At 43.2% G+C, this 23856-nt stretch overlaps 1 protein-coding gene across 1 annotated transcript in view; it reads right to left on the bottom strand.

The window, feature by feature from the left end:
* myo15b (myosin XVB) overlaps positions 1-23856 on the bottom strand; it is a 40628-nt gene that overhangs the window by 3035 nt on the left and 13737 nt on the right. The window contains exons 25-64 of the mRNA XM_078290890.1: positions 22854-22947; positions 19508-19570; positions 19287-19344; positions 19002-19126; positions 17926-18021; positions 17514-17749; positions 16726-16895; positions 16203-16275; positions 15926-16108; positions 15644-15753; positions 15326-15393; positions 14910-14994; positions 14455-14493; positions 14233-14295; positions 13812-13823; positions 13395-13498; positions 13016-13237; positions 12330-12408; positions 12086-12205; positions 11392-11560; positions 10664-10739; positions 9591-9834; positions 8686-8792; positions 8472-8531; positions 8262-8337; positions 7316-7434; positions 6966-7081; positions 6702-6843; positions 5795-5906; positions 5213-5565; positions 3169-3225; positions 2998-3070; positions 2807-2883; positions 2637-2713; positions 2141-2271; positions 1679-1773; positions 1517-1594; positions 1038-1134; positions 448-596; positions 199-329 (exon numbers count right to left, since the gene is read on the bottom strand). Of these exons, the coding sequence (XP_078147016.1) occupies positions 199-329; positions 448-596; positions 1038-1134; positions 1517-1594; positions 1679-1773; positions 2141-2271; positions 2637-2713; positions 2807-2883; positions 2998-3070; positions 3169-3225; positions 5213-5565; positions 5795-5906; positions 6702-6843; positions 6966-7081; positions 7316-7434; positions 8262-8337; positions 8472-8531; positions 8686-8792; positions 9591-9834; positions 10664-10739; positions 11392-11560; positions 12086-12205; positions 12330-12408; positions 13016-13237; positions 13395-13498; positions 13812-13823; positions 14233-14295; positions 14455-14493; positions 14910-14994; positions 15326-15393; positions 15644-15753; positions 15926-16108; positions 16203-16275; positions 16726-16895; positions 17514-17749; positions 17926-18021; positions 19002-19126; positions 19287-19344; positions 19508-19570; positions 22854-22947 (4539 nt within the window). The remainder of the gene's footprint in view (positions 1-198; positions 330-447; positions 597-1037; positions 1135-1516; positions 1595-1678; positions 1774-2140; positions 2272-2636; positions 2714-2806; positions 2884-2997; positions 3071-3168; positions 3226-5212; positions 5566-5794; positions 5907-6701; positions 6844-6965; positions 7082-7315; positions 7435-8261; positions 8338-8471; positions 8532-8685; positions 8793-9590; positions 9835-10663; positions 10740-11391; positions 11561-12085; positions 12206-12329; positions 12409-13015; positions 13238-13394; positions 13499-13811; positions 13824-14232; positions 14296-14454; positions 14494-14909; positions 14995-15325; positions 15394-15643; positions 15754-15925; positions 16109-16202; positions 16276-16725; positions 16896-17513; positions 17750-17925; positions 18022-19001; positions 19127-19286; positions 19345-19507; positions 19571-22853; positions 22948-23856) is intronic.

Here is a 23856-nt window from a genome sequence, read left to right as displayed (position 1 = left end):
TGAATAGTATCGAACAAATTTCTAGCTTATTAGCTTGATTAATGACACAAAACAGGCAGGCAGGCAGGCCCCCAAGACCAATGATCTACTGGGGACACATGGATGATTTTGGTCTCTATGTTCTCATCACTTAACAGCTAAGTTTACCAACGGACCACGTAAAAACTCACTGTGTTCCTTTAATTACCAATGACTTACAATGAAGGCTGGTTGGTCAGTCCCTGAGCTAGATGCTGCAGGGCCGACAGCTCTGATATCTGCCGGACCAACAAGGAACCGCCACCAGCAGCAGAAAGCATCAACCTCCCATCCAGGTAGTCACCCAGCAACTGCACACACACACACACACACACACAGCAAAACACAAGTACATTAATGGTTAGATGGAAATTGCACGAGTCCACCAGTAAGTTTCTGCTCCTGGCTGGTGTGAAATAATGCCGTTACCTGCTGGTAGTGGAACTCCACATAGAGGTCGTTGTTGAAGGACAGAGGGTTCCTCCACATGACTCGGCTCAGCGACAGGAATATGGAGCCGTCATCCAGCAGGAAGTCAAACAGATACTCGTCAGCATGGAGGGGACGCACCATTCCGCCTGCCAGAGGAGCAGAGGGACAAGAGAGGAGAAGGCACAGGAGAGTGAACTATCGATCTGATCAACAATCCCACAAGTGTTTAGTGTTTCCCCCAGAATTGTAATCTCGTCAGGGTGGAAAAGCCTCTGAAACAGTATTCACACCATATAAGAAGAACAAGAATAAGAATAACTAGAAGAGGAAAACACACACAATCAAATCATGGCATTAAAATCACTTCAGGTTAAGGGCTTCCCACAGACAGTGTAGTATTGATCAATTCTACAATAAATATGTAACCGATCGAACTGCATCATATCCATCAAATCAGAGGTGGACAGCACTAAATGGCTGATATCATTTTTTTAATAAAGGCCAATGCCCCCCCCCCATACATAGGCAAACTGATATATCAGTTTAACTATATTTTCTATATAAATTCTAGAATCAGCCCATTTTACTTTGGGGTTGAATGGCGTGGATGGAGAACTCTCTGATGTCTGAGTGATCTGAGATGCCCATCTGCTCACAGAACTCTGCTACCACTTCTGCCGCCACCTAGAGATACAGATACAGGGATACAGATATAGATATAGACAGTCATGTAGTGGTAAATAAAAAGGTGCGTAAATTATGATCTCCAGTCAATGATCAGCATAAGCCAAACATCCACCAATAATACCATAAGTCAGTTATATTTTCAGAAAAGCAGTATGTTGTATGTTTGTTTTCGCTTAAAAGTCCCTTTAAAAAGTCCCTTAAAAGTCCCCTTTCCTCAAAAACTCACATCAGTTTTATCCTACTTACTATGATTTATACTAGAAATTTATCTCATAAAGATTTATGTCAGACTAAAAAGATGGATAAACTCAGTGTAGGTGGGTTTATTTATAGAAAGAGAGTAAATAAGTGAAATAAATAAATCAGAAATGAATCTTACACTGAAGCTGCGCATCTTAATGGGGAAATCCACCCCTCCTGGTAGCCGGATGGGAATACGTCGAGACGTTTTGCCAGCCTGCAGATAGCAAAGACACGCTCGAAAACAGCTCAGCTATTGTTACTATTGCTTGCATTTGCGTGAGTGTGTAGGTTAACTTACCAGAATGGCATCCATCTCTGCGTGTGAGGGGATGTTACGGCGACCGCCATAGTTCACAGAGCGCCGCAGGTTATCCTGACACACATTGGCAAGCTCTGGGGACAGATATGCTATGCATTAGTGAACGCATATATGTGTGTGTGTGTGTGTGTGTGTGGGAGAGAGAGAGAGAGAGAGAGAGTGTCCACTGCAAAAAGGATACATCTTCAATTCCTAGATTTCCAACATTACAAGAAACCAAAATTACATGACATTTAATCTAGTATTGAGTCTTAAAGTGATATATTTTCTTAAAAGACTACTTATTTCCAATGCAAATCAACTTTGTAGAAAATCCTGGCAAAAAGATTTTAAGACTGAATATGATACTAAATGGCTTGTTAAGATGAACATTTTTTGTGTGTTCGTGCAAACTGTTCATGGTCCTCTGGATGTGTATGTATTGTCATGTGTGTCTTCTACCTTGGTATGGGTGTGCATGGTCCTGAGCGACGACTTGCAGGCGGTGAGTGATGTAGGGCTGCATGGTACCAGAGCAGGGGAAGAACCCGGTCATCAGGTTGAGCAGCCGCCAGCCAAGGGTACAGCTGTCTCTGTGGAGACAACACACAATATTCACAAAAATTACTCATGTCTATGAAATCTGGAATAAAACCTGCCTCACCCTGCCTTCAAGCTGCAATTGGCAATTTTGCACACTGGCGGGCCCAAGTGGCAGTGAGAAGTAACTGTTTGAATTTGGAGGACTTCATTATCCAGAAATCATGTAACGCGACGTCAGTAAATGAAATGTCTTCTTTTTAGACATTTTCAGACACCCAAATAAAAATAATAATAATTTTGGGAAGTAGGGCAAATCTGTGGCGTCTCAATTAGGGGGGATGGGATGCTGTTCTCTGTTGCAGCCCCACTGAATACTAATACCATATTGGTTGAACCCTACACCCCACACACTCACGTGACTGGGTTGTGGGTGGTTTGCTTGATGACCTGGCAGTAGATTTCATCTCTCAGCGACTCCTTCTCCTTCCCGAGCTGAACAGAACAGAGAAAACATTATTCGAATCCCATCAAAGTCTTTTTGAAGCCTATCCAATTCACTGATATACTGTTTGAGTGAGCGCTGACCAGTAAAATGTGGTTCAGGCAGTCTCCTTGGGCTTGATTCTTCCTCATTGGCATGTCACCCATGAACTCCATCATGTCTAGAGGGAGAAAGGGATGGGAGGAATGATAGAGGAATAAATGAGGAAATTAGTGAAGATTCAAAGAGAAACAGTGGTTATGTGAAGCAGCACGGTTAGTGTTGAACCACTCACTCATAAAGCACTGTACAGCCAAATCATTCATTTCAGGGTCACTGTACAGAATGAGGGACTCATGTATAGGGACCTGGTTGAAAATAAAACACAATGTAGATGTGTAAATGTATTATGAGGAATGAAAAAGCATGGGATATGATGACAGAGGGCTTATACTGTCTTACGTACCTGCGTGTGTTGAATCATCTCTGAAAAATCCCTTCCACTGGGTGGCAGACCTGTAGTCTGCACTCTTGGAGAGATAGAAATAGTAGAAAATTAGCCATGACATGTTATGTGAACCGCACAAACCGAGCAGTTGTCTGACACTATGCTAGTTTAGATGAGAAATGGCAGAAAAGTCTACATTCTCTGGATGGAAGTATTCCCACTACTTTAATTTTATCAAGCTGAAGGATGACAAGAACATTGGATATCAACACCCAGGAATCCTTTTCCCAGGCAGCTTCTTCTTGGGGGTCCCGAGTTGCTCAAAGGCCAGGTGGAAGATATAGTCCCGCCAGCGTGTCTTGGGTCTTCCCTGGGGTCTCCTCCCAGTCAGTTGTGCCTCGTAAACCTCCAAAGGGAGGCCCAGGTGGCATCCTTACTAGGTTCCCGATCCACCTCAACTGACTCTTCTTAATGTGGAGGAGCAGTGGCTCAACTCCGAGATCTTCCTGGATCGCCATGCTCCTCATCTTGTCATGAAGAGTGAGGCTGCCACCCTGCGGAGAAACCTCATTTTGGCCGCTTGTATCCATGATCTCATTCTTTTGGTCACTACCCACAGCTCATGACCATAGGTAAGGGTCCTTTTTACCCTCACTCATGAATAAGACCCCGAGATACATGAACTCCTCCACTTGGGGCAGTTGCTCACCCCTCATCAGGATAAGACAGGCCACGTTTTTCTGGGAGAAAACCATGGCCTCAGACTTGGAGGTGTGGATCCTCATCCTGACTGTATCACACTCAAACTCCGGTGCACATCAGAGATCACAGTCTGATGAAGCAAACTGCAGAGTTGCCACCCTAATGTCACAAAACCAGACACTCTCCAAATCTTGGCTATGCCTTGATAACCTGTCCATGAATGTCACAAACAGGAGATGGCACAAGGCCCATCTTTGTCTGAATTCAATACCCATCTTGAACAAGCTTGACCTAATGCCAAGAATGTGAATGCAGCTCTCGCTCCGAGTGTATAAGAACCAAATGGCTTGCAGTGGCCCTGGCACCCCATACTCCCGCAGCATCTCCCACAGGATACCTCAGAGACAACAATCATAGGCCTTTTCATACCCACAAAGCACATGTAGACAGGATTAGCAAGCTCCCATGAACCTATCATTATCTGTGACAGGGTAAAAACCTGGTCCACTGTTCCGCGACCAGGATGGAATCCGCAATAATCGTCCAGAGTCTCCTTTCCAGCACCTTGGAATAGGCTTTTCCAGGGAGGCTGAGCAGTGTGACTCCTTGATAGTTGAAACACAACCCCCGGACCCCTTTTTTGAAAATGGGGACCACCACCACTGTCTGCCAATCCAAAAGCATTATTCCTGAAATCCATGCAACATTGAAGAGACGTGTTAAGAGCCTTCAGCATCTCAGGACAAATCTCATCCACCCCCAGCACCTTGCCACTGAGGAGATTTCTAACTATCCCAGTGATCTCTACCAAGGAGATGGGCTCAGACCCTCCAGAATCACTGTCTCCTGAACAGAGGATGTGTCTGTCGGGTTATGGGATTGCCCCTTCCACCTTCTGACAATGTCCACAGTTGAGTTCAGCGTTTTCCCCCCGGGCCTGCTGAGAACAGCCCAGGCAATGTCCCGCCTTCCCCTCCTGAGTAGCCGAAAGTCATTCTCTATAGCCTTTCTGAACTCCTGCACAGGAGAGAGACCATCCCCTATCGAGGAGTTTGGTTCCAAAGCCGACCCTTATCAAGCAAAAGGTTTGCAAGAACATTGGACATCAAGGCTATTTGCTTTCCTGATCATTCACAGGAGAGGGAACTGTGTTATCCTGATTTTGAAGGTAAAAGCGGATGCAGTCACCAAGTTTGATGATGTAACGTAAAAGGAATATAACCATTGGTGTAACAAATTACTGCTACCAGGGAGTAATCAGCAAAGTAATAACATTCCATCTGAAATGAGTAACAAGTAATGAGTAATACATTACTTTTGTGAGTAAGCAGCCCAACACTGTGGTTGATCTTGCTCTAACATCGTACCTGAAGTATTTCATGGAAAACTCAGCCATGGAGTACTGGAGGATCTCTGAGCCCTGGACCGAGCCCTGGACCGAGCCTTGGACAGAGCCTTGGATCGAGCCTTGGATCGAGCCTTGGACCGAGCCTTCTCTCCTGGGCATGTCTGGATCAACACTGGACCTGGGTCTGGTGACGGAACCTGGAGGGAGGCCCTTGGGTGCACTGGCAGGTCTAATGCCCCTCATGCTTTTCCTCCTCCCATCTCTTCGGTCAAGGTGGACGCAGTGGTAGTCCGGGGCGGCAGATGGCTGGGTGAGGTCACCTGGGAAAAGACCAGAGCGCCCTCCGATGGTGCCGAAATGCCAGCCTGGTGGAAGACACTGAAAATCAGTACTGAGGTATAGTGCTTAGCAAGCTTGCCACCTATGAATAATACATGGCAAAGGAGAGAGAGACATTTATCACTGAAACCCCTATGACACCAATAGCACAGACAATATCAGCTAGTTACAGGACCAGGATCTAACCTCAATAAATATCACAAACATTTTTATCAATGCCATGCAATTGACACTTCTGCCTGAGGATGAGCTCACCTTGCTGAAGTCCGCCCATTGGCAGCAGTTTGATGATGTCACCCCTGCTGAAGCTGAGCAGGCTCTTGTCGTCTGTCACGTAGCTCTTCAGGGCAACAACATGGCCTGAGTCCTGGACAGCAGACGGACAGATAACTTAAAGGAAATTCCACACTTGGATAATCTTACACTGTTAGATATCATCTGACTGTGATGTCCTGTGCATCCCAGGAGTTATTTTGTAATGAAGCGTTTTGTTCCACTTTCCCTCAACCTGCCTCATCTACTTCTACTTCAGTTAGTGATTTCCTACATTTCCCAGAATGACTTTCGACAACCCCCAGAGAACTAGTGCAATAGTGATCATGATAGTAATGGCAAGAGAGTGAGAGTTTCAAGTCGAGAAAAAGTGAGAGTCACGCCCCTTACACAAAACACAACATGTCTTGTGGCTGCATTGCATTCTGGGCTATTGAAGCTACTGTCGGTGGAGACATTGGTCTCTCTGTTTCTTCTATGACGGGTGTCTGGACATCGGTGCAAGATGGTGGGTCTAAAAAGAAGGCCTTGCTTGTTGATTCTGAGAATTTTTCTCCTATTAAACTCCATAATAGCTACACTGGAAATATCTCACGTCATCTACATTTGGCCATTTATTCACAGGAATAAGAAAAACCCACTTAAAAAAACAAAATGTTGTTGTGTTTTAGGGTGGATTTTTCCTTTAAGCGTTTCTGTCAGAGGCTGGAAGGATGAAACCCTAACCAACACATCCACCAAGCCAAGAAGAAAGTGGTCTGATGATGACACATGGGCTGATAGCACAGCAAGCACAGCAACTCCATCACAAGGATGCAACCCCGCAGCCACAAGAGACTATCAAGGGAATAGATGATGAATGGAGTGATGATGAGGAAGGGGGAAATACCTTGATGAGCTCCCGGAGGAAGAGTTGGACCATGGCAGTGATCTGAGGGGCTCTGGAGGACTGCAGCATGATCTGCTCACTCTTCAGCTCCAGCTTCACCGTCTCTGCATCATGGAGGTCGACTGACAGCAGCTCTGCAAAACTAGACACACGCATGCTTGAGTTTACAGTCTGTGCATGTGAAACAGGAACTGATTTTGCTTAGTTTGTGCCATGTGTGTGTGTGTGTGTATATATGTGTGTATATAGGCTACGTGCGTTCACCTGTAGCTCTTCAGCAGATGGAGGTGTTTGGGGTTGATGCCCGATGCTCTGACCACCTTCAGCAGACGAATGCCACGATGGGACACACCCAAAATCTGAGTATCCCCACTATTGGCCTGAAACAAAGAGATACATATGAGAGATCCTTGAAAATGCAGTAGAATTACAAGGTGAAGGATCTGGTGTTTGTGTATGCAGGGTTCCCACTGTGACCTTGATGTAAAGGTCCATGACTGCTTCCGTGACCTAAACATTTTCAGTTGTTTGTTTTGAAGCTGTAAAATACATGCTGGTATATCCCTGTAAATAGTGTTGTCACAATACCAGTATGTGTGTGTGTACCAGCTCACCTTCACAGGGAACAGGCGAGTGAAGTAGTTTTCCCAGTTGTCCCGAGCGGCGATGACAATCCTCTTCTTCATGTTCTCATCCTGGATGGTGCTTATAGTCGTGCCCACATGGAAACTCGCTGGAGAGGGCAAGCGGTGAAAATATGGTAACAGAAAGAGAAAAGTAGCACAGAAACATGTTACAGATGTTACAGTGTATCCTTGGTAACATTCCTCCAACAGACCACCACCTTGATGACCAACCAACATGATGGATGTTCACTAAACCCTAAACTATGGCAAAGTCCCTGCATCTAATATCATGTACAAACAAAACTTCAAACCCGCTTATATCCACTAAACATCTGACTGATGACTGACAACATATTATTTGGTCAGTGTAATAAATTATTAGTCACAGGTGATGTTTACTTGATCTTTGCTCTCCATTATAATAATAAAAACTACCAGATCAGATTTGGACTCACTTAGGCTGAGATACTGAGAATGCCACACCTCGTCATACCCAACTGACATCAAACTTGTTGAATACACACTTCTGATTGGCCAAAGGCAATCTGCGGTTTAATTCTAAATGACATCTAATCATATCACTCCAGTCAGGAAGTCTGGTCCATTTTGTTGATTTCTAATCACATTAACCGGCGACACCTCGTGGCAAAAAGACATTACTCCTGCTGGACTAGTTTTTGGTGGAAGCTTGTAAACTACTTTAGCTTGTCATCATTATCATTGTCAAATCATTATAAATCAATTTTTCATATCAGATGATTCATGTCTTCGGTAAGTAGCCATGTAATAAGCAGGATGACGTACAGAGAGCCAGTCATTACTGCAAAATAAGCTCCTTAAGGGTGATCAGGGACTTTGATCACCCTGTTGGGGCTTATTTTACAGTAATAACTGCCTCCCTTGCATAACATATGATGATGGTCATAATTCTCACCCAGGAGATCCTTCATCTTCCTCCTCTCCTCTCTGCTGATCCTCACACAGCTGTCAGAGTAGGTGTCCCTCATTATCTGCAACACCAGACAATGACAAGGGCAAGATTTGGTTGTTTACTGCTGCTGCTGAAGTGTGAGGGAGTTCAATACTGATGAATCAGAAAATAAATAAGTTAGTTAGACATGAAGATACCTCTAAATATACCAACCTGTTCACATAAAAGATTGAGGATGTAGGGCCGGTTGAACATCTCCCTGGGATAAAACACCTGCATGTGCAAATAAATGATACTAGAGGTTAGAGAAGAAGGCTTGTGACTGGAAGGTTGGGAAAACGTGGGTGGGGAGAAACACTCTCCCCGCCCTCTACAACTACCACTGAGGTGCCGCTGAGCAAGGCACTGAACCCCCAGCCGCTCTCACCTCTTTGCGTAGGAACAGTTTTCCCGGCATGGCGGAGTAGGAGAAGTAGACGCTGGCAGAGAAGCGGTGGAGCTGGGAGCGGACGCTCTCCTCCTCCGGCATCAGATCTACACAAGTCAATAATCAGGAAATGAATGAAATGAATACTGTTCTCATGAATTATAAATGGACTGTTTCCAGGGTTAGACATTTGGTTAATCTGTACGATATAATAGAGTGAAAAATATTGTTGAAGTGCCACAACATGAGAGACAGTGAGTGACCGACACACACATACACACACACACACACACGCACACACACACACTCACAATGGTTATTACAATGTCCGATATGCGCTTACTGGCTTTTGAATGATTTGTATAATTGCATGTTGTCAATATTGGGGCTGTTGTTTATTCTAGGTTTTTAGGTTATTATAGATATTGATGATTATGTGTTATTTTTATAGGGTTAGGGTTAGGATTAGGGTTCATGCTTTCAAACCAAATAATTAGTTTATATATATTTATACTTTTTACATCTTTTAAACATTACTTCTTGAGTTGCTGTGTCACTTCATGATGTTGGTTATCTTGTTTCTCCCTGTCTTTTAGTTATTTTCTTATTTTTTACTGTTTTTAACCATGTCTGTAAAACACTTTAGGTTACACTGTTTAATGAAATATGTTACATAAATAAAATCTGACTTGATAAATTTGATTTGATGATACTGCGCTATTGTATAGTAGGCTCCCTACATGTTTTCAAACCAAATAACTTCTCAATATCGTTTGAATGTTGAAACTGTTGTTGTGTGTTGGTTTTTGAAAATTAACCTTGTCTATACGGCTTTAGCAATACTGTTTCTGATAAACACAAATAAAGTCAGTGAACTGAAACATTCCCTGACAGGTAACTATTACTTATTGGAGGCGAGTAGCCCCCGACGAGGGACGGGGCAGCCATGGCCGGCGGGTCCGGGATGCTGTGAGGGATGGGAGGAGGCGGCGGGGAATCCGGGGCGGCGGGCAGAGCGTACTGGGAACGCTGGGAGCCGAACAGGTCGGCCAGGGAGCGCTGCTTCTGCCTCATGCTGTTGGAGATGGAGCGAGGGCCCCTGGAGGAGGGAGGGGACGGCTGCCGGGGAGGAGACGCCCGAGGGCGAGGCTCCTCCTTCTTGGGCTTCACCGGCGGAGGAGGCACCCACCGTTTCTGTTAGCAGGAATCAGGGGGAGAGGATGGAGGAGTGTAACAAATATAAATGTGTGGGTGGTCTGAGTCTTAACATACACCAATTTAACAATAAATGCCAAAAAATTACATATTTTCTTGTATTTTAATATCAAAATCCCATTAATTTTACTTTCTGGAAAACTGCGTATTTTTAGTGGTTACTTCATGGATTCAATGGAACTTATTCATTTTGAAAAATCTAGAATTTGTGACAACTCAACATTATACACAAGGCATTTTTGAACTTTTGAACACTTTTGAACAGTGCCTCCTCCTCACATTATGTCCCGCCCCAACATTCTGTTTCAACCAGAAGCAAAACACCATCGAAATGCCATTTCATTTCCTTGTGACTTCAATAATGCTTAATGCAGTGGTTCTCAAAGTGAGGTTCGGGGACCTCCAGGGGTCCTTGAGAGGGTTTCCAAGAGGTCCCCAGCAAAATAAGGAATATCTTAATTTCCCTATAATTTAATTCACCAGAAATAATCCCAATTAGATAATGTATATGAATGACTAATTGTACTCAAGGCTTCACTCTTGCCTCACCTATCTCCCCACATTATCAACAACAACAAAAACCTTCCCATACTTGGTTCCCTGGGACTAAATCTTATCTCATTTTAGAATTTTGAGTACATTCCAGGTAGAGATAATCAATCCAAGATAGAAAAACAATAACAATCTTATATTTTCTATGGTCTTATGTTCTTTTTTGCTGTAACTGTGGCTGCAGTTTCCGGATCCTGACCTGTTGTGGGACTGGTCCTTTGTTTTTGAGCATGGCCAGAGCTTGCTCTTTGGGATCGCTCTTCTTTACAAAATGCCTGGTAGGAGCTCTGTGAAGAGGGTAAAAGAAGTCAATTACAAAAAGCACAGTAGCATATTGTTGCCGCCTCCTTGCCACATGCCAACACTGTGTAAGAAAGGGTTGAATTGACTGAACCAAAGACATTTGACTGTTTATACATGACCATTACCTTAATAATAAGAAACAAACCTGAACATTTTTTTTGCATTTAAGCATTTAGCTGATGATCTTATCCAGAGCGACTTACAATTGAGTACAACAATAAAAAAAAAACATTCTTTATGCTTCAATTCCTAAATCAGCGGTGCTCAACCGCTTTCATGTCTATCAGATCTCCAAATAGACGCACATTAGACCCCAACCCCATCTGCTATTGGCTGATCTTTGGTGCCAGGTGATGTCACCTTCTATATAGTACAACAGGTGGTGACATCACCTGGCACCAAAGATCAGCCAATAGCAGATGGCCAGTTCAGTAGCATGCTTTTTACCATTAGATGTCAGGCTTTACACAGATTTGGGTTTGGAGTTTAGTTACTCTTTAAATGCATTGAGAGTAGGAGAAAGTTCCAGGCAGGATTCAACCCTAGTTTAGATGAAACTTTAAAGGCATTCAACCCCTGGCAAGTCTGAACGGACCAGACAGGATTCTTCCTGTTCGGTCCGGCTTTGAAACTGACCTGACCGGCTCAAAGGGTTTGGGCTCCTGGGCGGGTCGACTGTTGTACTGTTTGATGATGTCCCGGATGTTGGAGGTGGGTTCGGGCTTGGGGGCGGAGAAAGGAGCCGGGGTGGGTCTGGCTTTTGGGGAGGCAGCCTCTTTGGCACGGGGGGAGGCGGGACGCCTCACTGTGGGAGATGAGAGACAGGGAGCAAGGGGGGAGGAGGATGGAAGAATTATCTAAATTAATTTCCTTCATAATTAGCCGTCATCCTCTCACTCTAATCCAGTTCAGATGACAAATGGTAGAAAAGTTTACGTTCTCTGGGTGGAAGTATTCCCACTACTTTGATTTTATCCAGTAAAAGGGCAAAAAGAACATTAAACATCAACTCTGTTTGGTTTCCTGATCATTCACAGAAGAGGAAACTGGGGGTTTAACAAAAAAAATAACAAGTAACAAGTAGTGTAACGAATTAGTGTTTCCAGGAAGCAATAAGTAATAACATTATTTTTGGGATGAGTAACATGTAATAATGAGTAATGCGTTACTTCATTTGAGTAATGAGCAAACACAGAACGAGATCCTTGCCATTTACAATCAGAGCTCAAGTTCTTTATGATAACTATTTGGAGGTGAGGGGCAGATATTCCAGATATTCCAGATACCACAAATTCTTCCATGGTTCCTCAACCTTGTTTCGTGTTCTTACCCCCAGACTTCGGAGCTGTGGGTGGGGGCAAGGGACGAGGCGCATGGGGGGAGTATTGTCGTCTGGGTGGACTGGTTGGGGCCGGCTTCGGAGGTTTGGCTGCAACTTGGGGCTGAAAGCCTGGAGAAGAGTGGAGAGGGAAAGGATGGTGTTATGATCTGAAAATTAAGAGTGGCAAGCACAAGCAGAAGGAAGCAGTGCGACTGTTGATTAGTGCTTGGTATTGCTGGTCAGATCCACTCACCTATCTTCTGGAAGTAGTCCCTCTTATCTCTGAAAGACTCCAGCTCCTCTGGATCGGCGAGAACCTCTTCTCTCTCTGGCTGTGAAGGAAACAGACATCAGCACACAATGAGTTACCACAAATACAGAGGAACTGCTACCTAAAGATACCAATACATAACACCCAGGGAAATAAACATACATACTAACACAAAGAGAAGATAGGATAAGCTGAAACTTTAATGATCCCAATGAGGACATTGGGTCGTTGTAGCAGCAATGGGATACAGCAAAGACAATTAGAACATAGATAGGAATAGAGCAAATGGAGGGTATTAAACATAATGCAAATGATAACCTATTAAGTAGAAATGTATAAATAATATGTAAAAAGTATGAAAAAAATGAGTTACAGCATTATGAGGATGTGCAAAATAGCAGCAGTAGAACATACTGGGACAAAGAAACAAAACAATGAAAAAAATGTATGATATGAAAATATACCAATAAATGAAATATACATAATAACAGTAACATGAAAAATATCGACATTAATAAAATAAAAAAGTCCCAAAATTAAAAATAAATTGAGATATATGCAGTTAAAGAAAATATGGAAAATATAGAAAAACACATCCATGTCTGTCAGCATGCTCACGCACACAAATAGACGGGCATGCATGTTTTACATACTGTATACACACACACCTCTGGCTCATAGTGCTTGCGGCTGGGGGTGCGTTTGGGCGCGTGCGCCACGGCCCGGGTGGGTGGGGGCGAGGGGGGCGGAGGGGGGGGCGAGGGGGGCGGAGGGGAGGGCGAGCGGGCGCGCTCCCTGGGCCGTCGGTCGGACTGGCGCCTCTGCTCCCTCTGCTGCTCCTGGGTCTGCTGCTGGGACAGGGTCATCGCCTGGAGGGTCATCTGCTGGGCCTGGGCAGGAGGAGGAGGAGGGAGGAAGGAAGAGGAGATGACATGAAAATGAATAGTAAGAGAGGGAGGAGAGACAGGGGCGATGGAGGGAAATACTGCTTCGGCAATAATGTTGCACGCTCATAGTATGTTGTTGCTGAGAGAAGTGTCTCCTCACCATGAGAAAGGCCTGCTGGTTGATGAGTTGCTGCTGTGTGGCTGCCATCTGCATGGGATCAGCGACGGGCGGAACGGCCATAGCAGCTTGGGGCATCATCATGGCTTCATTGGGAATGAATATTGCAGTTTTAGTTATTGGATATTGGAGTTTTAGTTTCTCAGGCAGAAATAATTTCATTGGTTGAGTTAAACCTTAATGGGCGGAGCCAAAGAACCACAGTTTCTCAGCGGGCAAGTTAGCTAACTGGCAAACCTGAATGGCAAAGAGGGAACTCTGGACAAAATATAAATAAAAAATAGAAATAGCAATAACTTTTCCATTCACTCATGAACATGACATTCATGATATTGGAAGGTCAGCAGGCTAGCTAACTAGCTTCCTAGCTAGCTAAAGGCTAGTATGGCTAGTTTGAACTTGGAAGGTCAGCTAGGCCAACTAGCTAACCTAGATATTTTTTCAGTTAGCAGCAATAGCGCTAGGCTTCATAATATTAGCTTCTTCCTCTCTTACCGCTTGCCTTTTTTACTGGACTTCAGTCTAATGTTACTTAGCCAGAAAAACTGAGGTTATCTGGCTCCGCCCAGTGAGGTTTAACTCAACCAATCAGATTACTTCTACCTCCAGAGTAGATTTACCTCCAAGAAATGTTTGTAGGGCTAAAACTAAACAATCTGCATGAATACTGACGTTGGCATGCAATATACTGACAAAATGAAACACTGCATACAATGTATATTCTAGATTTATGTGATATATTATACATTAGATAGTATGTACACAATGATCAAACTGGAGCAATAAAATGTGATGTGGAAGGTTTATGTAGAAGGATTACGTTGCATGGTTGGCATCATGGGAGTGGCACCATAGCCGGGCATGGCAGGATTGACTGGCATTCCTAGACAGAGAGCATGCAGGACGATGAGGATTATAAAAATTAAAAACACACAGCTTATTTTCTGCCCCTTGTAGTGAGTGTGAAAAGGATTAAAGGCCTAGAAAAATTTTAGAACATATAAAAAGTAGATTGTTGTTGATGAAACCATGACTCACTTACCCATTGGCTGCCCATATACTGGCATTGTCATAGGCATACCTGGAAAATAGAATTATCGTTTCTAATTACAGATCATCTTCAATAAATTGAACCAAATCATAACTGAAGAATTTTATTCCAAAATGAGATTTAAAAAAGTGACACATTCTCTTATAAAATGATTCTTGGTGTGAAATTAAAGCACTTTAGCACTGTAACTGTTAAAGTTATGAGTCATCTTAACACATTAACTTACAATATAGTATAATATTTCTGAGGATAGAATATAACATTTAAGAAAAAAATATGTGATCTGTGTTTTTTAAATATTGACTGATAAAGTCCAGTTAGTAAAAAAATGAAATAATGCCTATATAATATAGCATTTTGTACTGAAACCCTGCAACTATCCACTGGGGAGAGTAAAAAAAAGGAGTGAAAAAAAGGAAATTGAACAGGAAATCCAGTCTTCCTACCGGCTCCATACATGCCAGGCTGCATGGGTCCAATTCCTCCTCCTCCTCTCATCCTCCGGTTCAACATGGCCACTCTTTCCATGTCCTACACACACGCAGAACACAGAGTAACAAGCAAATGAGTTACATTGTGAGTGACACAGCAAGCACACAAACAGGAGTACAGTTACAGGAGAGAGAGAAGGAAATACAAGCCAGTGACTTCACACACTCAGTAATAAGATACAAGGGAGAGATACGCAATCCATCAGAGACGACTGGGCGCTCTTACACAATGAGTAGCCGGTCACAGGCTCCACACAAAACCCTATGAAAGTTTTTGGAAATAACGCTTTTCAGGAACAGGCAACACAGCCTATGCAATGATTACAGGTTACAGGTTAAATTAAAAAAGTAAATAAAATGAAAACACTGACTGGAGGTCCTTGGTCCAGCACAGGGTCAAACAGGTCATCAACATAGGCATCCATCTGTCGCCTACGGCCTGGGAACATAGGTAGAGGTGGAAAGAGAGAGGTACAAATGGGATTTTGTGAGGAAAGTTGCTCGAATAAGTCGGGTGTCTGAGATCAAAAGACTATCAACACCATCTCAGTTACTTGACCCCGAAGGTCACTCTGGGCACATTCGCTTGGAACGCGATCAAGTGAAAGTAAATCCAGAGCAAGCTTGAGCTTGCTTTCCGGTAGCTGGAGAGTGAATGGGGGGTGGGGGGGTGGGGTGAGAGCACCTACCCTCCTGCGGATAATCTCTTCCCCAGGGTTTGGAATCGAAAGGAGGCAGCCCAGGAGCCTGCATGGAGGGTGCTGGGGGGATGAAGCCGTCCAGATCCGCGGGCCCCATCCTGGAGAGAGAGAGAGAGAGAGAGAAAGAGAGAGGGTTGGAGGAACTAGAGTTTCAAGACCCGCCCAACCACCTGATATCCCATCGGTTTACACTTTTGAATGATCCTTCCTCGCGTTATGTCCTGCCCCAATACCCTGAGATAAGAGTTTTTGCGTGACCCGTGGCTCTACCTGTCCCCGTGGCTGCTGAACAGGTAGTCGCTGTGCGTGGAGGAGGGAGTCCCCGGGGGCGGCAGCTCCTCGGCCTCGGCTCCGGCCAGCAGGTCCATGACGAAGTCGGAGCCGGCCAGGTCCGACCAGCCCTCGTCGGCCAGGAGGGACACCGACCAGCCCTGCACAGCCTCCGACACGCCTCTGCATCACACACACACACACACACAGAGTACGAGATTAATATATAGAAACAGATATGTGTCAAAGGAGGAAAACAGACTTGCAACATTCATACCTGAAAAGGAGAAGCCAGGAGGCCAGCTGCTCTCCTGTGGTCCAAGACTCCACTTCAGCTGTCAGCTTCTCATCTGAGAAAAAGTAGGAAATTACATTATTAGAGTTTGACCCATATGGGCCTTTTATTTTGTGCTGATATTCAATATCTTTAAATGCCAAAAATCCCAAGAAATCAGTGTTTCCCCTAGAATTTCATTCTTGTCAGGGTGGAAAAGCCTCTAAAACCGCATTTTTATCCCAGATTGGGACACTAAAACTCTCCATTGAAACCCAGACTAATGAAATTCTTTTAGGGTTTGCAGTTCTTTAAGGCAGGGTGACTCACCACACCTAATCAATGGTAACTATGGGATACATTACTGCCTTTAAATGAGGAATTACATTACTAAAAATTACTGAAAAATTAAATGAATAAATGGACTAGCGATATCATCCCGATATATCAGCAAACCAAAATATCGGTCTAACCCAAGACATTATGTCACATTTCTAAAAACTGTAGATAAGCGCAGCAGCCTCACCATTGAAGGTGTGTACATCCAGCACCATCTTGCCCCTCCTCTGGTTGGTGGTCCACTCCAGCTGGTTGGGGGGGTAGAGGCGGGCGGTGGGAGGCGGGAGCTGCAGGGAGGTCAGCAGCTTGTGTTGGCACAGAGAGCGGTACTCCCCCGGACCGCCGTCAGACACGTACCTGGGTGGGACAGGACAGAGACACATACACACTGATAAAGGTGGGTTCTTCCAAGGCTTCTTTGGTCAGGGTGTAATAAAAAAAGGCAAATCAAACTATACAATATAAAATTTATTGTATGTTTCAGTTTGTTCTTACTTACTATGATATACTACGAATTTTTGTTATAGAGATTTATGTCAGCCTGCTGGGTAAACCCTTTTCTGCAAACTGCTTGGGCCAATATTCAATAATATCGAATATCCCTAGTAGTATTATTAGTGTTATTATTAATAGCCTAGAAATTTTATGTAATTTAGAAGAAATAAAATAAAATAATAAAAAAATAAAAATAAAAAAAACCCTGTAAAATGACCGACCCCCGCGATAATATCGTATATCGCGATATTTTGGCGGGACAGCATCACAATATTAAATTGTGGATATCGCCCAAGCCTATGGTAAGTAGTTAGTTTGTTAGTTTTTAGCTGGGTTTAGCCTACACTACACCTCTGTTGGTAATGCATGCAGACACATGGATAATTGTACCGCTTCATCTCAGTCAGGAATAGATGACGATACTTTCCCAAACACATTCAAAACTCACACCAGCCCGGGCCGATCGAGGCCACCACCTACTTGAGCAGGGATTTGTCCAGTGTGGGTGAGGGGGTGAAGGCGCTGAGGCAGCAGGCCAGCAGCAGCCAGCCCCGCAGGCTGCCCTCCTCCTCCGTCAGGCCCCAGGTGTGGTAGACTAGCTGGGCCAGGATCTCGTCCCTCAAGGTCGGCTGGCTCTGGCCCTTCTCCACGATGTAGTTCCCCAGCATCTGCTCCTGCCAGCCGCTGAGGTCCGACTCACCCGTAAAGCGTAGGATCTGAGGAGGAACAGGTTGAAAAGCAAAGAGATAAGATAAGAGGTACGTGTAGCATTTTTAAACATCAATATATCATTGTCAAATCATTCCATTTCCACAAAGTTCTATTATACTGGAAAGCCAAACAGGGATATAAGAGGCGTTTGCTGTGTTGTGGTAGTTGTAGTCCGATTTACCAGTTTGTAAATCTCCAGGGCGGTTCTGGCATCGTCGGGCTCCAGAGGGGTCAGGGGTCTCTGGAGGGAATATCCCTGAGGCTGGCACCACGTATCCTGAGGAAGACACAGGGAGGGAGAAAATGAGAAATGGAAAAGATGACAGTGAATTATTCCTTGTTTATTCCTCCATTCAGGTGTGTCTGTTGTATTTAATCTAGAATTACACTTAACTAGACTTAAAATTTTGTTATTCTTTTCCAATGGGGTGACATGATTTAACTTGTTTTCAATACTAATGAACATTTTTTTTTTAATCATTTTCTTTATAGCAGTTCAGTCATCTGTCTTCTTCTGCCTTGGTTTAAGATATTGGGGGTGTGACCTACCACTTTTTGATTCATGATATTGACACTTTTTTCTAGAAAATTCCCCAAACCAGTGAAACTGCATTGGAAACATGGAAGCATGTCATCCCATTGGCAATAAATTTTTTTCACTTGTTTCTAAGGAATACAAAAAGGTTTTGGGAGATTGGCCAGTTGGTCAACTTGGCCATTAAAGAGTAAATAAGCCCCGAACCCAAATCTGTGTAAAGCCTGACATCGAATGGTAAAAAGCATGCTACCGAAATTGCCATCTGCTATTGGCTGATCTTTGGGGCCAAGTGATGTCACCATCTGTTGTCCTCTGTAGAAGGTGACATCACTTGGCACCAAAGATCAGCCAATAGCAGATGGCAAATTCAGTAGCATGCTTTTTACCATTAGATGTCGGGCTTCACACAGGGTTGGGTGTTAACTCTTTAAACGATGAGAACATAGACACCAAAATCATCATGTGTTCCTAGTAAATAATTTGCTCCAGTGCTCCATGCTAACAATTTAGTAAGCTTGTGTAACTTAAGAAAAATATGATTTCAAGACTAATCAGACTAAATTACTTGCTTAAATGTAGATTTTTTGCAGTGTGGGGACAACCATCAAGTGTGAGCCAAGTGTAGCAGGATGTACAGTAAAGTACATAGTTTGGATCATGAACGTGTGTGTGTGTGTGTGTGTGTGTTTTCATGTCCTCGCCTTGCCAACCATACTTACCTTTAATATGATCTTGGCATAGCGAGAAAATGGGTAGCGGTCTATATCCTGAGGCAGGGAGAGCTTGTGTTCTGCTTTCACCTGCGGAGGTGCGACCTCTGTGACTCCTGAGACGTGCTGCCGCCCTGGTGGACAGAGAGGGAACTACAATCACAAACCATTGCCAAGTCTGTGGCATACTTTTCATGGGTTCTATAAATGGCCACCACAGGTTTGACATGTGTGTAGATTGTTGTCTTATCCAATCCAATCCACTTATCTAGTTTTTCTTGTGTCTATGCTCACCTGCTGCACTGCGTAGTCTGGCTGACAGCTCAGCGGGGATCTCCAGCATCCCCACATCCTAACAGGGAAATGACATTTAGCAAATATTAACATATGGTTATCACAGGGAGGGATCACAGAAGGAAGTAGACTATGGTTGGTTTCTGTTTTTTGACGAAATGTTACAGATGGATTACTATGATTCTGGATCAGTCTGGATCAGATTGATCCTGAAGCCTTACCATTCCTAGGGAGACAGACTTAGACTTGGTGGCTGCCTTTAATTTGTTCCTCTCGTTGCGTTCCTGAAATTGAACACACACACACACACACACACACACACACATACACACACACGCAACACCTGTCAGTCAATCACGCTGCTTGTCACACTTGTCATCATCGTGACTTCATCTTCATCATCCTCCTTTTCATTCTGTGGCAACTTTTTGGCTCACAACACTCTATTTCTTTTATCCAGGTACGTGAAGTAAACACTCAACGCTCCTTCATTTCTCCCCAGGAATGCGCTCCATCAGACCTATTCTTGGATACACATCCTGTTATATACTCCTGCGCCGCCCACGCTCTCCTCGCCCCGCCTCATGTGAAGTCAAAAGTCCAGAAAGCTGGGGTTTTATCAGGAGGTTTACAGCTTGCGGAGAGGTGTCACCTTAATGCACGAGTGCAGCGTCATTCAGATATGCTTATGGGTCAAAAAAATACCTGGTATCGCTCTCTTTTGCTATTATTCTATTTATCATCATTCTATGGTGGTAGGAATAGGACACTGAGGACATGACCTTTGACCTTTGACTTTTTGGTGATCTAGGAATTAAATCTTATTCTACTGTTGCACTCATTATAAGTCACTCTGGATAGGAATATTAGCTAAATACCTAAAATATAAACTGTAAATGTAATCAAATGTGAAGCACGCACTGCAGGATACACATAGGTGTGCGCACATATCCATATTATGATTTCTATTGTGATTTCTTTCAGTACAGCCTCACCTCCTTCTCACAAAGTGATCAAATAACTCAGAGAATGGGTCTCCACAAACACACACACAGGTTGCCCAACCCTAACCTCTAAAAGAGAGGATTTACAATAAGCGACCTGCATATCAATATGTGCCCAAACCAAACAAGCCAGACCGTGTCACAAATCATGACAGATCAAAACACACCCTGTTCCTCACACCTGCTATTTGCCCTTAAATAAAGTTTAACCAAATATCCAAACTAGGGTGCGACCGTTATGGAATTTTGAAGACTGATACTGAGAATTTGAGATTGAAGCTGCTGATATTTGCTCAATATGACTCATAAATTGGAAGAATTCATTAGAGTTTCCCTAAGAGTTTTATTCTTGTCAGGGTGGAAAAGCCTCTGAAACAGCATTTAGACCATCATGGGACACTAAAACTCTCCACTGAAACCCAGGATTAGAATAAGAATAAGAATACATATTTATGCACACTTAGTTTGAATACAATCAAAATGTTTCATTAGAATGAATTCAGGTTATGGGCTTCCCATAGACAACCAGTGTAGTATTGATCAATGCTACAATAAATATGTAATCAATCAAACTGCATCATATCCATCATATCAGAGGTGGATGATGCTGACTGGCTGATATCTGATCAATAGAAGGCCAATATAGGCCTGATATACTGTACTAGAAAATCAAAACCCTGTTTTTTATAAGTGACCAATTATTAATCTAATATAAAAGACGTGAAGAGTCCGACTACGCCTTAACAGCTGACAGAGGATGACAGCTACAGAACACTGTCCATAGTCCAAGCCTCATAAAACACCCAGTGGACTGCCAATAACACAATGGAAACAACAAAAGAGTAACATAAAGATCCACATTTTCTACTCAGTTTGCAGCCAATGCAAGGACAAAACACAGGAATGAGAGATGACACACAGAAAAAGACCAAGAGAGGCAACTTGTCTTATTTTGAAAGCTAATACTAACAGACAGCTGCCTCTCTTCTCCGTTATTTTCTTGGTCCAAGCCAAACGAACTTCAGAGATGTAGAAATAGAAATTAAAAGAAGGTAAAGAAGAAGAATAAAAGAAGAAAATAAAACCTACCTGTTAGTGCCGCTGAGCTGGAACTAAGTCTGAGAGGAAAGGTTTCACAAGGCGGAAGGAGAGATGCACTGCTGCCTCTAATTTCAGCCAGAGGGGTTGAAGTCCGAGACTGGAGTGCGGTTGGAGGTGTGTGTGTGTGTGTGTGTGTGTGTGTGTGTGTGCGCGCTGCCCCAGCGACATGATTAAGGTAAGATAAGGAGGATAGTTCATGGAAAGGAATGAGATTTAGAAAGTGGCCGTAATAATATCCAGGAGGATGTCGGGTGGAGGCTGAAATATTTACAAGAATGAACGCACCCGGTGCAGGCCGCTCATGTGCTGTGACTCCTGTGAGGGCACAGCATGGAACACCGGTTCAAATTCACCTCTACGCACAGCCAAAAGCTTTCATTCAAAATCTGTGTGAGCCGATAGAATCAAATGTTTATTATCTGTAAATTCTCTGGGTGTTCAGCACGATTCAAAAAGCAAAAACACGTCTGTAGACTTCAAAAAAAGGGAATTTCACTGCCAATTCTTGACCTGTACTGAACATTTTCACTTTTAGGACTTAGAGAGTCCTGGCAAATCTCTCTCTCTAAATGAAGAGTACTGTATATGTCACTTGATTTACAGAAAAAAAAAAGAAAAATGAGGGTACTCGCACTTTCTATAACTTCAGCAAATTGACCACCAAGGCTTAAATCCTAATATTACAACTGTTCCTACAGCCAACAAAGTCCAAAGTCTGCATGGCATGAAAGGGAACAACAATAACATAATAAACTGTATTTGTAGGCCTATAGCACCTTTCATACATAAAATGCAGCTCAAAGTGCTTCACAATGCAGCAATAAATTAAAAACAAATAAAAAGACAGTGTGAAAAGGAAAAAAATACAAATAAAAAAAAAACAAAAAAAACAATGGGTGCAACTAGTGATACAAGAGCAATAGACAATTTAATTAAGAAGGAAGGAAGGAAGGAAGGAAGGAAGGAAGGAAGGAAGGAAGGAAAGAAGGAAGGAAGGAAGGAAGGAAGGAAGGAAGATGGTACAAATAAAAAAGTTAAAATAATAAAGATAGGAAAGATCAAAAATAATTAAGAATGATAAACAGACTGCTATTAGTTATAAACTAGATTAAAAAGATATGTTTTCAGTTGTCATTTAAAAATGTCCAATGTTACTGACTCATTTTTAACTAATGACAATCTGCACAATGAGTTCAAAATGACCAATGACAAGCGTACACTTTGACCCCGAAACGTGGATTTTTTGGGGGCGTTGTCAATGGGAAGGGATGGACACATTTTCCCTGTGATATACTGTTTAGCTAAAGCTGCTGGTATTGCGTAAGAGAAAGGATTTATAGCACTATAAAGTCAGTAAACATTGGTTGCTAAGAAACCCAGCCAGGGAGGGACTGTGAAGTGGGGATGACTCTCTCTCTTTCTGTGTGTGTGTGTGTGTGTGTGTGTATTCTTGCACATCTACCTTCCTCCACCGGCGTCTCTTGATGGTGTTCCTAGTTATCATCATCACTGCCCAAAACTGGGTAAAAGACTGCTTCAGACGCTTGTAGTACTTCCTGGGGACAGACAGGGGGCAGCAGTCACTCACACACACACACACACACACACACACACTGTATTTCCACATTTCCTCATCACTTCACTGACCTCCTTTCAGCCTCCATGTTAAATGGGATTCTCTCTCAGTTCAGCTCTCTTGCTTCATTTTTATCCGTTTCCGTTCACTATTCCTCTCTCATCCACCTTTTCACCACATTTACTCCTTGTTTTACTGAGCCAATTACTTCCAAGAAGGGGCGGGACTTTATCGAGCCTAGCGGAGAGTGTGTTGAATTTGCGCAAAAGCCTAGAAAAGGTCTGGGATTTCTACAAACTGTCTGAGAAACAATTTCCATGGTTTAATTTCCATGGCTGAGTGTTACACCCAACACTCATGTCTGAAAAGCTTAACCCATTTTGTGCATGTTTGTATTAAATACTTGAACAATCGGTATCAGATATAAGACGATATAAGTGGGGAAAAATATGACAATCTGTATCGGCTTTAAAAAAAACATCGGTGCATTCCTTAGTCTAAGAGAGGCCAGATTTGATGTTATAGTTTTTGGCATTATAATGGAGGGTAAAGATCAAGCAAAAATCCCCAGAAATCTATTTGCAAGCCATACCTAAAAAAATAAAAATAAAAAGTCCCATCAGGACCAATGGCCCCTTTAAACTTGTAGTTTTGTGACCTAGGTCTAATAATTAAAGACCAAATAATAATATCTCGTCAGTCATCGCCCCACTTTGGGTAACGTTTAATTTTCCGGGTCCACAATTTCCTAATAATTTCCTAGAAAGGAACTGTTAATTTCTTCGGAAGTTTCCTGGAAAGAACCATGAAATGATGTAGAAATTCTTAGAAAATGTCAGCAGTCTGGTGAGTCGATAAGATACTGTACATTTCCAAAAGAATTTCCTGG

The sequence above is a fragment of the Centroberyx gerrardi genome, chromosome 20, assembly GCF_048128805.1.
Source record: "Centroberyx gerrardi isolate f3 chromosome 20, fCenGer3.hap1.cur.20231027, whole genome shotgun sequence".
NCBI classification, from domain to species: Eukaryota; Metazoa; Chordata; class Actinopteri; order Beryciformes; family Berycidae; genus Centroberyx; species Centroberyx gerrardi.
This window is presented reverse-complemented; position numbering and strand designations above follow the sequence as displayed.